The sequence below is a fragment of the Myotis brandtii genome, unplaced genomic scaffold (genome assembly GCF_000412655.1).
Source record: "Myotis brandtii unplaced genomic scaffold, ASM41265v1 scaffold506, whole genome shotgun sequence".
NCBI classification, from domain to species: domain Eukaryota; kingdom Metazoa; phylum Chordata; class Mammalia; order Chiroptera; family Vespertilionidae; genus Myotis; species Myotis brandtii.
Window position 1 is genome coordinate 2,851,476 of NW_005369287.1, and position 14,530 is coordinate 2,866,005.

Below are 14,530 nucleotides of genomic sequence, written 5' to 3' on the forward strand. Positions count from 1 at the left end.
CAACCGCAAGTCCAGGGCCTCCCATATTGCTGACTGACTGGCTCTAAATTTCGGGTTCTCACCACCCCCTCCTCAGGCTCCATAATTTGCTAGCATGGCTCACAGAACAATGACCAGCTTATTAGAAAGGATACAGAGGAAGAGGTGCACAGGGAGAGGTCTGGAAGGATCCGGAGCACAGGAGCTCCTGTCCCTGTGAAGCTGGGGTGAGTCACCCTCCTGGCACATGGATGCATTCACCAACCTGGAGCTCTCCCAACCCTGTGGTTTCTGGGTTTCCATGGAAGTTTCATTACATAGGCATGATGGATGAAATCGCGGCCATTGGGAGTGAACTCATTCTCCAGCTCCTCCCTCCTCCTTCCTCCCTGGAGGTTAGGGAATGGGGCTGATAGTTCCAACCTTCTAATCACATGGTTGGTTCCTCTGACAACCAGCCCCCCACCATCCTGAAGCTACCCAGGGGCTCACCGAGTCACCTCATTAACATACTAGTAAACTCCTCCATGGTGAAGAAGCTTGCTATTAATAACAGAAGTTGTTCTGCCCTGCCGGTTTGGCTCAGTGGATAGAGCATCGGCCTGTGGACTGAAGGGTCCCAGGTTCGATTCCGGTTAAGGGCATGTGCCTTGGTTGTGGGCACATCCCCAGTGGGGGATGTGCAGGAGGCAGCTGATCGATGTTTCTCTCTCATCGATGTTTCTAACTCTCTATCCCTCTCCCTTCCTCTCTGTAAAAATCAATAAAACATATTTAAAAAAAAAATAATAAAAGTTGTTCTTATCACTCTTATCCCTCAGGAAATTCCAAGGGTTTTAGGGGCCCTATGCCAGGAACCAGGGGCAAAGACACATCTATATTTCTTATATCCCAATATCCAGGGAGGGTTTCTGTTGTAATAGTTAAGTATGTCTTCCTGTAGAACTTGACTTGTAAAGACCACCGAGAATGGGGAAAGCCCAGCAGGCTGCTCTCTCCTGAGGACACAGCGTCCTGAGCCTTCCCGAGCCGCTGGCCTTACTTTCTGGGCCTCCTGACTGTGGGGCCTCCGTTCATGGCTACTCAGCTGGATTCAGAATACTTCACAGCGTAGTCTTACAAAGAGCAAATCAAAAGGCAACTTTTCACTTAATTATAACATACACATTACAAGGGAATGATCAATACTAGTAAATTATCAGAAAAGAAACAAGAAATGTTAGCCACCACACAGGTCAAGAAGTAGAACGAACGTTGCCAGTAACCCCAAAGCCCTGCTTATGCCCAGACTCAGTCGTCACCCCTCTCTCCTATACCACCATCCTGACTTTTAACACCATAGAGTAGTTTTGCCCGTTTTTGAACTTTATGTAAATAGAATCACCCAGAATGTGTTCTTTTGTGCCTGGCTTCTTATGTCCAACATGGCGGCTGAGAGAGTCATCTGTGCCCTTGTGGGAGTGGTGGTTGGTTCCTGTTCATTGTGTGAATAAAGGGTGGGGCAAAAGTAGGTCTACAGTGGTGAGTGTGCAAAACAGAGTTTTGTATTCTTGTGTTAGTTTCCATACAAACAACTGCGAGCCTACTTTTGCCCCACCCTTACACAACGGTGCAGGTGTCAGCTCTGCAGCTCGGGGACATTTGAATTGTTCCCAGGTTTTGGTTATTATGCACATTCTGGTGCCTGTCTTTCTGTGCCCATGTGCACACACTGCTGTTGAGTGTATATTCAGTAGTGGAATTGCTGTGCCACAGAGCACACACATGTTCAATTTCGGCAGCAATACCTGGGCAGTTTTCCATAATAATTGTTCCAATTCCCACTCCCACCTGCACATCCTTGTGAACACTCAACATTGTCAGCCTGCTGCATTTTAGCCATTCTGGTGCTATGTAATGGTATCTCATTACGGCTGTAATTAGCATTTCTCTATTACAATTGAGGTTGAGTGTCTTTACACATTTAATGTCTATTTAGATTTCTTTTTTGTGCCAATTCAAGTATCTTGCCAACTTTGCAAAGGTTTCTCTGTCCATTTATTATACATTTGTAGGAACTCTATAAATTCTGGATACAAACCTTTGAGGATTATATGTATTATAAATATCTTCAACTCTGTGGCTTGCCTTTTGACTCCCTTCCTGGTGGCTTTGATGAACAAGAAGTTCATAATGTTAACGTAATCCTGTTATTAATTTTGGGGCCAATACCACAGTCTTAAAAAGTACTCCAGTTTTATAGTAAATCTGGAAATCTTGTAGAGTACATCCTCCAGCTTTTCTCTTCTTTTTCAAGAATACCTTGTCTATTCTTGGCCCTTTGCATTTCCATAAATTTTAATATCAGCTTGTCAAGTGTCTCAGATTTGTTAGGATTGTATTAAATCTAGATAGACCAATTTGGACAGACTTGATAACACTTTGAGCCTCCCATTACATCCACATGGTCCACCCCTTCATTTATTTAGGTCTTCTTTAATTTTGCTCAGCAATATTTTGTGCCATTAGAAATATTGCACATCTTTTGTTAGATTTATTCCTAGGTGTTTGATTTTTTTAACGCTATGGCAAGTGGTATCTTTTTACAGTTTTGTTTTCTGTTTATTGATGGTATATAGAAATACAACTGATATTTTATATGGACTATAGGCCCAGTGTTCTTGATAAAGTCACATATTAATTATAACAGCTTTTATATGTAGATTCTTTGGGTTAATCTGTCATACACAGTCATATCATCTGTGAATGACAGTTTTATTTCATCTGTTTCGGTCCCTATCCTTTTTATTTCCCTTTCTCGTGTTCTACACTGGCTCTGTGAACTTGGACCTAACACAGTTTTCCCTCCCTTTCCTTCCAGATGAGGCTGAGGCACATATTGACTATGAAGATAATTTCCCTGATGACAGGTCTGTGTCATTCCGAGAGCTCAGGGAGGATTCCCGGACAGAGGCCGAGGAGGACAGGGGTCAAGGAGAAGCCCCCGAGGAGGCCCCAAAACAGGACCGTCTGGTCTCCATTTCTGCGGGCAGAGAAAACATAGCCCAGGATACAGCCTTTGTGCCAACGACAGGCTTGCCCAGCACTGGGAGCAGCGTTCCCACAGACCTGCCAGGATCGGTACTGAAAGGGAAGTACTTGTTCTGGCTTCCTGCTGAGACCTTCCACAAGCTTGAGCTGGAAAAGGAGATGGATGATGACACCAAAAAGCAGCTTCCTGCTGGAGACAACCACAGTGGCATAACGTTGGCCCCAGGTGAACCTGAAACCAAGGTGACCTATAGCAGCACTGGTGGACCCTCGGGGCCATATGTAGGCAGGAATGACAGCAAGGCAGGGGACCCGATGGTGAGCAGCAGCGACGAGTCCTGGTTAGATGGCTACCCTGTGACTGATGGGGCTTGGAGGAAGACAGAGGCAGAAGAGGAGGAAGTAGAAGAAGATGGGGACAAGGGAGATGGGTCAGTAGGGTTGGAAGAATGTGCTCTCTTCACTTCCCATCAGCCCATTCTTGTGGAAGTTAATAAGCCCAGGAGTACCACCTTCACACCCAATGAGGACACGACCCACAGTTCAGTTCTTCCAACTCAAACACTCGATGCAGAAGCTTCTGCTCTCCGACCCAAGAGTGTGTCCGAAACCGAGAGTCCCAGCCAGGGAGATGGTGGCTTGACCAGGTACCAGTCAACTGTCCCTTGGAGGTTTGCCATAGAGAAGTCTCCTGTGGCCACCTCACCCTATGAACTCACCAGCTCTACTCTGGAGACAGTAACAACTGCTGTCCCAACGACGCCCAACCACATTCCCTCAACTACCATGGCAGCCACCCAGGTCCCCATGGAAACCACGGCTCCCGAGGTCCGGGATAACTTCCCATACCTGCTGTCAGAGGACTTCTTGGGACAGGAAGGCCCTGGTCCAGGTGCAACTGAGGAGCTTCTTCCAACCATGGAGCCGTGTGTAGGAGACGAGTGTCCCAGCTTCAGCCGAGGCCCCATCATCGCCACGATCGTCACCGTCCTGTGCCTGCTGCTGCTCCTGGCAGGCGTGGCGGCCGTGTGGGGCTACCGCAGGTGCCAGCACAAGAGCTCCGTGTACAAGCTGAACGTTGGCCAGCGGCAGGCCAGGCACTACCACCAGCAGATTGAGATGGAGAAGGTCTAGCCACCTTCAGCGTGGGCTCTCCCAAAGCCACTTGGTAGGAAAATGAACTGTGATACATCACATTGGTAAACACTGATCGTTCGCTAGAGCATGAAACGGGTGGACGAGGGCTTGCCTTTTGCTCTCAGGTCTTTGTTTTCTAAGCTGAGAAGTAATCTCTGAGGTACCTGGCAGGACAGCTTTGATGGTGTCATCACACGTGTCAGTATCTCCTCAGCCATCTGCCCTGGAATGAATCGCACTCGTCCCCAGACCTGGGCTTGGGCCCTAATTCCACCACGAGATCAAAACTCACCTCTTGCTTCATCATACTATTGTCCTCTTTTCTTTTTAAGAAATAAAATGACTGCCTCCATAACCTGACATTTTTGCAATAGGCATAATAAATGGAGTATTTGAGAGCAGTGTTATTTAGGATACAGATATTTAAGTGTTGGGAATAGGAGCAGCGGTTCTCAACCTTCCTAATGCCGCGACCCTTTAATACAGTTCCTCATGTTGTGGTGACCGCCAACCATAAAATTATTTTCGTTGCTACTTCACAACTGTAATTTTGCTACTGTTATGAATCGTAATGTAAATATCTGATATGCTATATGTGTTTTCCGATGGTCACGACCCACAGGTTGAGAACCGCTGGAATAATGGGTTATTTCCTTTTAATGTGATGTTGCTGAGGGCAAATGAGCTAAGAACTAGGACATAGTCTGGAAGCTTTGAGACTTCTTTTTAATTGTTTGTTGAAATTGGAGAGAATTTAAGACTGACATTTTGTTGGGGATGGGGGAGGGCAAGGTGAGGATGGCCAGACACACATCCACGGCTGTTCCCTCCATTCTGTGGGACAGCCCATCGTTTTTTAAAAAATAAGGTCAGCTTTGTACCGGTAAGCACTGTTTCCTCTCGGAAATGGCGTAGTTGTCCTTGACCGGTCTGTGCCTAGGAATGTCTTAGAATTTTTGCCAGGACTAACAGAGCTCAGTCCTTGGTTTCCTCTCTCCGGATTAACCATTTCTCTGAACTCCAGTAAGAGGGAATGACATGGGAGGGGAGGAAAGTTTTAAGAGGGCTAAGGACTAGGATATCAGGTGTGAATACCTACTGGATGGCAAAACATAGGAACTGAAAATGTGAAATGACCTGTGCCCACCTGGTCTTCACTCTGTTGTGACAATTGTGAGCTCCATGGAAACAGCGTGAGCCCAGGATGGATTCATATCATCTAGATCATCTTCTGGTGGCTCAGCAAGAACTGTTCTGGCTGTAGAGCCACCCATTTCATAGCATCTAGATCATCTTCTGGTGGCTCAGCAAGAACTGTTTATGACAGTGGTTCTCAGAGTGTGGTCCTCGGACCAGAGGCATCAACTTCTCCTGGAATCATGCTGGAGCTGCAAATTTTCTGGTGCCAGCCCAGACCCATGAAGCGGAAACCCTGTGGGTGGGCCTGGCTCTGTGTTTTAACTAGCCCTCCGGGTGATTTAAATGCAACTCAAGTTTGAGAACCATTTGGGGTGCTTTGAGGTGCGCTGAAGCCTAGAGGCCAGAAGATGAATAACACCTGTGGTTTGTCTTGCACGGAAGTCAATGTGCGACTGAGGCCGAGTTCGAAGCTCCTGCAATACCATCTCCAGCGGTTTCCTAGTATTGGCACAGAAACAAAACACATCACATTTTCCTAATATGAATCACCTTCTTAGAAATCGTCCTCACTGGTAGAAAGTGATGAAGGCATACCTGTATTTTGAGACTCTGAGAGTCTGAGTATTTTTGTATGTCATAAGAGGGATCCTGAACTTCTTTACAAGTGAAAAGTTGGTGGTGGTGTTTTACCTGAGGATAAAAAGAATTCTTGCAACGTGTTTTCTACCCTGCCACCTCTTTTCAGCACAAGCTTTGGAAAAATAATAGTCTAAGTAGCTATAAAGGCAGCACAGCAAAATGAAAGACCTTCGTCTCCATATTGGGTAAAACCAAGACCTGAAGGTACCAAATGGAACACCTACCCATGTGTCAGATGAAATCTAGAACAATGGGAATGAAATGCCTTCTGCATGTAGCCAAAGCAAAACACAACAGAATAAAAGCCAGAGACTGTATATATTTATAGATTCTTTTCTAACCTATTACAAGATAGCTTTTCTATTTTTAACTATGTAAAATAACCTCCGTCTCAGCATTGGGATTGTGTTATTCACATATATGTAATAATCCAAGAACATTTACTTAACAGCAATCCCAAAATGGGTAATATTAATACAGGTGTATTAATACATTTATTACAAATATATTAATACATGTAAATGTATTATTTTCTAGACACGAACTGCAAAATAAGCCCAACACATACGTTTTTAAGTTTTCATTGATTTGGTGTCTTCTAAATTAATGTTAGAGGATCTAAAAAGCATGTAGAAAGGAAATGATTAAAACGCTGTCATTTTGCATGTTTTGAGACTAGTAAATGTTTTAATGTTCATGAAAATTGGGGGAGGGGTTCTATTAACACAAAGCTTCTGCGATATTTAAAATAAAGATTTCCCTAAATAGTTGTTTTATGTATTTTATATCTAGGTTACATTCACAATGGCTTAAAAAAAAAAAAAGATTAGCTTGAAAATAGTGTCTTAATACTTGCTGTGTCTAAGCTACCCCTCTAAGCCTACCTCTCCCTGCAGCAGGGTTTCAGGGGAGTCTGCAGAGCTCCTGCCCGCTCCTCGCATCCTCCTCCCTCTTCCTCACCCAACCAGAGATTACTCACCTCTCTCACAGGCTTTACTTCAAGGGATCCAGACCTAAGATATCTGTCAACGCTCAAACTCTTATTCCCATGTCGCCACTCCTCAATCCAAACTTTCCCACTGTATCCTCTACAGTTCTTGGGCCAACATCAATGAAATCTGTGTCTGCCTCCGCTTCTTCTAGAAGCTGGTGTTTGAACTCTCGCTACCGTGGGTCTGCTTTTGCACTGGCTGGCTCCTCACTCTTTCCATCTGCCTCCTTCTATGCCCTCCTTTCTCCTTGCTTGGCCTTTAGTGACAGGCATGGACCATGGTGGCTGTTGGCAGTCAGGCCCGAAGATGTTGTTGGTCCTTTGCGTGCAATAGTGACTCTTCTGTCACTTTTCAGACGAACTCATCAGATCCAAAGCAAGGCCTGGATTTAACATGTTTTTCCTGCCCTAGCCGGTTTGGCTCAGAGGAGAGTGTCGGCCTGCAGACCAAAGGGTCCTGGGTTCGATCCGGTCAAGGGCTTGTACCTCGGTTACAGGCTCCTCCTGGCGGTTACAGGCTCCTCCCCGGCCTGGGCCCTGGTCGGGGCGTGTGCAGGAGGCAACCAATCATTGTGTTTCTCTCACATCGATATTTCTCTCTGTCTTTCCCTCTCTCTAAAAATCAATTTAAAAAAAAAGTTTTTCCTAATGTGACCCCAGGTCTCTGAGAGAGAACCTTCCTTGGGAGAATGAACCTCTAGCTCCTGAAAGGCCCTGGGCCTGCTCATGGCTCTAACCAGGACCACTTGCTGCGAGAGATCCGAAAGTCCTTGGGGAAAGGGCTCTGCTTTGCTAAGTCAACGTCAGAAATCTCACGGGCCTGAGCAAACAGCTCATTAGAACAGGCAGCCCAGAATGACCGGGTGTGGTTAGGCAGTCTCATCCAGCGGATAGAGAATGAAAACTGTAAAGCAGGGGTCCTCAAACTACGGCCCGCGGGCCACTTGCAAATACAAATATTGTATTTGTTCCCGTTTTGTTTTTTCACTTCAAAATAAGATACGTGCAGTGTGCATAGGAATTTGTTCATAGTTTTTTTTTTTAACTATAGTCCGGCCCTCCAACGGTCTGAGGGACAGTGAACTGGCCCCCTGTTTAAAAAGTTTGAGGACCCCTGCTGTAAAGAATACGCAAAATGAGACATTTAATGTGATTTTTTTAAAAAAATCATCACTGTTTTTAATAATCTTCCAGGTTCTAAATTTCCCACAAGAGCGAGATGGTCTAAACTGCCCTACCCAAGGGAGGAGGGATGGAAAGACATCAGCAACGTTCATAGTTTGGCCTACCGAACGCCACCCTAAAGTCGGCAGTAAAGCTCTGTGGTTGCTCCTGGATCTGTTGGCCACATTTTCCTTTCTTTCTTTCTTTCTTTTTCTCTTTCTTTCTTTCTTTCTTTCTTTCTTTCTTTCTTTCTTTCTTTCTTTCTTTCTTTCTCTCTCTCTTTCTTTTTTCAGAGAGGAAGGGAGAGGGAGAGAGAGAAAGAAACACCAATGATGAGAGAATCACTGATCAGCCTGCCTCCTACAGGCCCCACACTGGGGATGTGCCCTGACCGGGAATCAAACCATGACCTCCTGGCTCACAGGTCGATGCTCAACCACTGAGCCATGCCGGCCAGGCCCCATTTCTTAATTTCTTCCTCTTCTTTTCTGGTAAAATGAGGCACCAGTATCTTACCCTACCAGCTGCAAGGAGGTAGTGAGCCAATTCATTTCTTCAACAAGCCCCAAAGCCAGATCTCTGTGGGGCAATGTTAGGAGCGAAGGTCTGGTGGCTCACAGGCCTGCCCTAGGGAGAGAAGCATCCTACTGTGGCACAAACCCCAGCCGCTCCTGACTCACTTCTGGGGTAGGAGAGGGTCGGTCCAGGCGAAGCTGGGCTGTCGTGGCCTCTCCCCTCTCGGGGAGATGGCCCGGGGCGGACGGGGTGGGGAACAGCCCTACCCCGGCTGCAAGCACAGGAAGTGCAATGCACAAAACCTTTGGCTGAGGCTTATTTAAGGTTCCCTTCCCTTTTCCCTCCCCGCCTTGCATATAGTTTAAACTCTCCACACTAAGTCATTCAAGCCTGGAGCCACCAGAAAAAAGAAGGCGCTGTTTGGGGGATGGCAGATGATCAAGAGTTCAGACAGCTGCGATGAAGGATTGGTTGTGGGTTTTTCTCAGGGCCTCGCTACAAACTGTGTTGTAGCTCCATGTGCAAACACTATTAAATGAGAATGTTTGCTCTGGCACCGATCCACCTCCTCCCGACAGCTCCAGCATTGAATTTTTTTTTTTTTTAACTGAAGGCGCTTAGGTTTACAGCTCACATTTAAAACTTAAAAACGTTATTTCCATAAATGTTGGCAGAAACCGGCCCCTGTTTATCCCACCGGCAGTCATAATAAACCCTTTCCCGCTGACAATCTAACAGATCATTTTCTGTTTGCCACCGAGTTTGGTTCAATACAATTTTTGTGCTCTTAACATTCCCTTAGCAAGAAGCCCTAAAAGCAACCTTTCCTAAGGCGGCCTTTGTGGACGATGGACCCAGTGGTTCTCCGGGATCCCAGAGGTGAGAACAACAGGTTCGTGGCAGTAAATAGAAAGTCTCAGGACTCGGAAAGATATTAGTACGTTGAATATGTTGATATCTGAGACATTTTCAGACAATTAGTCCCTTTTAAACCTATGTGTACACACACACACATACACACACACACACACACACCCTCAGCCATTCACTGCCAATGTCTGAACATGAACAGGGGCCGCAGCGGGTCGCCTCAGACCTGCCCAATGGGTGCCCTTGCCCGGGTTACCAGACCAGCGATGGGGCTGGACAGATCCCCCCGCCCCAGCCCCTGGGTGGGCGGCCTCCCTGGGCGGACCAGCCTGAGGACACCAAACAGAGAACCATTTGGTGGGTCAGAGGGCAAGTGAGGTATTGTGGGCAAGTATGGAAATTCACACAGCTCACAAATGTGTTCGTTTTTCGTTGTTGTTGTTTTTTTCAAAGACAGAGCAGACCGATGCTAAACCCATGAGGTTCAATCCAGGAATCTTCTAGGCCCATATAAGAAACCCGTTCAGGGAGGCGCTGGGTGGAGGTCACTGAGTGCGGCCCGCACACTGGGGTTTCATGGTGGGCTTGGAGAAACCAGCTCACCTCTTTGTTTTTAAAGATTGGTGTTGTTTCCCTTGAAGTAAACAGTTTAAAAATTCGGTTCTACAGCCTTCAACCAAAGCGAGGTGCCGACAATGTGGATCATACTATCCCTGGGGTTTCTTCCTCGGGGGACGTGGCTAGGATGGGGGTGGGGGTGATTTTCAATCCCCAGTGAAAAGAGGCCAAGTTCAGAGAGTGAATGAGGACACCACCACCACCACCGCCGCTGCCGCCACCCAACCCTGTGCAGAAAAACATCACCCACACAAAGCTCAGCCCAGACTCAGATGCAAAGGCAGAGGACCAAGCGGAAGCTCCGCAGGCCACAGAGGTGGAGCGAGTCAGACCCCCCAGCCCAGCCCTGGCCCTGTGGTGGTCTCTGTGCATCTCCTCACACACTGGGAAGGTCAACTGCAGCCAGGAGCTTCAGGGGAGCTAAACAGCCGCTGGGTGCACCACCCCCATGATTCAGGAACCCTGGGGCTGGGCGTCCACTCCCTGGGTCCCCCTCTACTTTGTAGTCCTGTCCTATGACCCTCTTCCCCACGGACTTCAAAAGGAAGTCTCTCTGGTGGAGTAGAGGGTGGGACAAGGGAAGAAAGGAGAACCCCGCATCCCATGAGCTGGGGTGCAGCCATCAAGGATGCCAAGAACACCGACTCCTTTGGCCACGCTGCCCCCTGGGAGTACAGACTCTGCTGATGTGGGCAAATTCAGCCAAAGCCACAGGAGTAGGTTACTGTCTTGAGCTGAGTAGCCTAGATCTTGGCATGAGGACTTCACGTGGGTAAAAAAGGAAGTGCTCTCAGGAGAAGGGAAGTGGGGAAGGACAGTACCGCACGAGAAATAGGGTGCATCACGTTCCCAGAGGCTGGAACAGTGAGATGGGGGGAAAGGAAGCTGGAAAAGCAAAAACGTGTTTTCCACCACCAGTCACTCATCCTCATACTAAAGCCCCCAAACTCGATGTCCCTTCATTCCTTTCCAGGCCATTGTGGGGAAAGTCCTGTCTCCTGCCTCCATCCCGGTGTGTCCCAACTAGACTAAATGGCTTATCGGAGGGAATAAGGTTGAATTTAAAAAGCTCAGATTTCAGAACCCCACACTCTCCTGTTTTTCTCCAACCTCAAAGGTGGCTCCTTGTTAGTCCTCCTGGTGGGATTCTCATTGCTCATGGGGATAAAAAAAAAGATTAAAATCTGGAAGAGCAGAAAGGTCAAAGTAGGTTTTCACGATGATCATCTTTTAGTGTTTTTCTTATTTAAAAAATAATATTTTTTTTCTGGGGGGGGGATTGGAAAGACTGGTGAGAAAGATAGGTATGAACATGAAGAAGGCGGGTGTGAATATGGGGAAGACAGGTGTGAAGATGGGGAGGTAGGTGCCAACACAGAGAAGGCAGGTGTGAACACAGCGGAAGCAGGTGTGAACACAGGGGAAGCAGGTGTGGTCACATGGAAGGCAGGTGTGGTCATGGGGAAGGCAGGTGTGGTCACGGGAAAGGCAGGCTCACCCCTGTTATATGTAGTGAGAGACGGAGCTTCCCTTTCACTTCAGAGAATAAAGAGAAGGCTTTGAGGTATCAACCACTTGGGCAGTTGGGAAAAGGAAGGCAAAGAATCTGTTTCCTGAACATCGAAGGGAAGTGTCCTTGTCTCCTGTGGACTAGCTGGTCTCCTCCAGCTCCAAGAGGTCATCCACGTATTCCACCACCTCTCCCTGCAAGAGACAACAAGACGCCTCTGCTGAGTGGGCTGCCTGGCTTTAAAGTGCGGGGAGCAGAGACTGTTTCCCAAGAGGCCGTTGCGGGCCCCCTGCTGGGGCCATAGCAGCCCTTCGCCCCTGCCCTGGGGCCCAGGGGAGCTGGCTTCTCCCTGAGAGGGGACCTGGCTCCCACTCCATGTGAACGTGGAGTCAAGTGCCCCCACAGATGCCCTTGTGTGAGGTGGGCAGTCCAGCCACCTGCTCGGCACCCCCCTTCTGTGCCTCCTCCCACCTCTACCCTCTCCCGTTAGCTGTTGCCCCACAGGAACACTTTCGATTTGTTCCTTGTCTGCCTTGATCACCAGACCACAGGCTTTTTGAGACCAAGACCTGGGTTACTTTTCGGAACGTTTCCTCATCGGTGACATGAGAGAGCTGTACTGAATCTTCATGACAAAAGCAGCCAGCGAAGTAGGAATAGAAGGGGGGGTTCCTCAACCTGACAAGGGCGCGACGAGATCCCGTTTCCTAGGAATATAGTGGTGGTTTTACGTCTTCTTCCATCTGGATGTCTTTTACTTATTTTTCTTTGCTAATTGCCCTGGCTAACGCCTCCACCACAATGTCAGATAGAAACGGAGAGAGTGGGCACCCTGTCTTGCTCCCAATCTTAGAAGGAAAGTATTGGTTCAGCATTTAGTATGTTGTTAGCTGTGGGGTTTTTCGTGTTTTTGTTTTTGTAGTGCCCTCTGTCAGTCGAGGAAGTCCCCCTTCTATTCCTACTTTGTTGGGTATTTTTTTAAAAAAATATATTTTATTGATTTTTTACAGAGCAGAAGGGAGAGGGATAGAGAGCTAGAAACATCAATCAGCTGCCTCCTGCACACCCCCTACTGGGGATGTGCCCGCAACCAAGGTACATGCCCTTGACCGGAATCGAACCTGGGACCCTTGAGTCCGCAAGCTGACGCTCTATCCACTGAGCCAAACCGGTTAGGGCTTTGTTGGGTATTTTTATCATGAAGGTTCAGTGAGGCTCTCTCATGTCACAGGGGAGGAAACAACTTCAGAAAGCTAGAGTGACATGCAGGATGACAATATCAATATGACAAATCAACTGTCTTTCTATACACTCGCAATAAGTAATGGAAAAATGAAAATAAGAAAACAATTCCATTCAGTTAGCATCAAGAATAACAAAATTTGCCCTGGCCAGGTAGCTCAGTTGATTAGAGCATCATCCTGATACACCAAGGTTGTGGGTTTGATCCCCTGTCAGGGTACATACAAGAATCAACCCATGGCCCTGGCTGGTTTTGGCTCAGTGATTATTAGAGCCTCAGCCCTCGGACTGAAGGGTCGTGAGTTTGGTTCCTGGTCAAGGGCACGTACCTCGGTTGCAGGTTCAATCCCCAGCCCCTGTCAGGAGGCAACAAGATGATGTGTTTCTCTCACATCAATGTTACTCCTCTCTCTCTCCCCTACACCCCCACTTCTTCCCTCCCTCCCACTATAAAATAAAAATAATAAAAATATTTAAAAAGAATGTTTATTATTGCCCTAGCCAGTTTGGCTCAGTGGATAGAGCAAAGGCCTGCGGACTGTAAGGTCCCAGGTTCGATTCTGGTCAAGGGCACATGCCTGGGTTGCAGACTTGATCCCCAGTGTGGGGCATGCAGGAGGCAGCCAATCAATGATTCGCTCTCATCATTGATGTTTCTATCTCTCTCTCCCTCTCTGAAATCAATAAAAATGTATTAAAAAAATGTTTATTCTTTAAAAAAAAATCCATACATGAATGCATCAATAAGTGGAACAACGAAAAGTCAATGTTTCTCTCTTCTCTCAAATCAACAAATTAAAAAAAGAAGAAGAAAGAAAAAAAGAAGAAAGGCTTATCAATTTCCCCTTAAAAAAAAAAAAAAAGATGGTTGGAGGCTCCCATGGTGGGTCCTGGAGCACCCACCACGCTCCGTGCTCCGCAGGGAAATGGCGGGGCTGCAGCTTGGGTTCCTAGAAAGCCGCTCTGCCCATGCCAGCACCGGCTCCCATTAAAACGCCCACAGACACCGCGTGTCTCAAGGTCCCCTTCTGTTTCTTATTTCAGGGATGACTCGCCTTCCAGTGATTTTAGCAAAGATGTGAGTAATATTTTCTCTTAGCCAGACGTGTGCTAAACATGAAAACTTACCTCATCATCATCCATTATATTCTCCTGAGCAAAGTCATACAGCTCTTTCTGGAGCGTCGTCACGTTGAAGAACTGAACCGCTTCCTGTTCAGACACAGACAGGGAACAGTTTACAGGACCAACCTTTTAATATTAGGACCAGAAGTGGGAGGAATAGGGCATGGGGTTTCTTTTGGGGGTGATAGAAATATTTAAAATGAGGTAGTGGCCATGGTTGCACCACTCTGTGAATATACTAAAACCAGGACTGGTGCCCCTTCCAAGGGTGAATTTTACGGTATTTAAGTTATATCTCATTAAAAAAAACAGCAGCCAACCTCTAGTGAATGATTGTGTGAGTGTGTTTGTAGGTGTGAAGGAAGATGTATGACTGTGTGTGTGTGTGTGTATGTGAGAGAGAGAGAGAGAAAGAGAGAGAGAGATTGTATGTGTGTGTGTAGGAATGAAGGAAAATGAATGTGCATGTAGGTGTGAAGGAAGACGTATGAATGTGTGTGTGTGTGTGTGTGTGTGTGTGTGTGTGTGTGTGTGTGAAGGAAGATGTATGAATGGCAAACCAGGACCAC

General features: G+C 47.1%; 2 protein-coding genes across 2 annotated transcripts in view; one reads left to right on the forward strand and one right to left on the reverse strand.

The window, feature by feature from the left end:
* Positions 1 to 4,635, forward strand: part of SUSD5 (sushi domain containing 5) — a gene marked incomplete at its 5' end in the record, with an annotated part of 38,949 nt that extends 34,314 nt beyond the window's left edge. The window contains one exon of the mRNA XM_014548379.1: positions 2,840 to 4,635. Within this exon, the coding sequence (XP_014403865.1) occupies positions 2,840 to 4,143 (1,304 nt within the window). The remainder of the gene's footprint in view (positions 1 to 2,839) is intronic.
* A 5,457-nt stretch (positions 4,636 to 10,092) lies between these two features.
* Positions 10,093 to 14,530, reverse strand: part of CRTAP (cartilage associated protein) — a 21,881-nt gene continuing 17,443 nt past the window's right edge. The window contains exons 7-8 of the mRNA XM_014548380.1: positions 13,965 to 14,048; positions 10,093 to 11,788 (exon numbers count right to left, since the gene is read on the reverse strand). Of these exons, the coding sequence (XP_014403866.1) occupies positions 11,735 to 11,788; positions 13,965 to 14,048 (138 nt within the window). The 3' untranslated portion in view covers positions 10,093 to 11,734. The remainder of the gene's footprint in view (positions 11,789 to 13,964; positions 14,049 to 14,530) is intronic.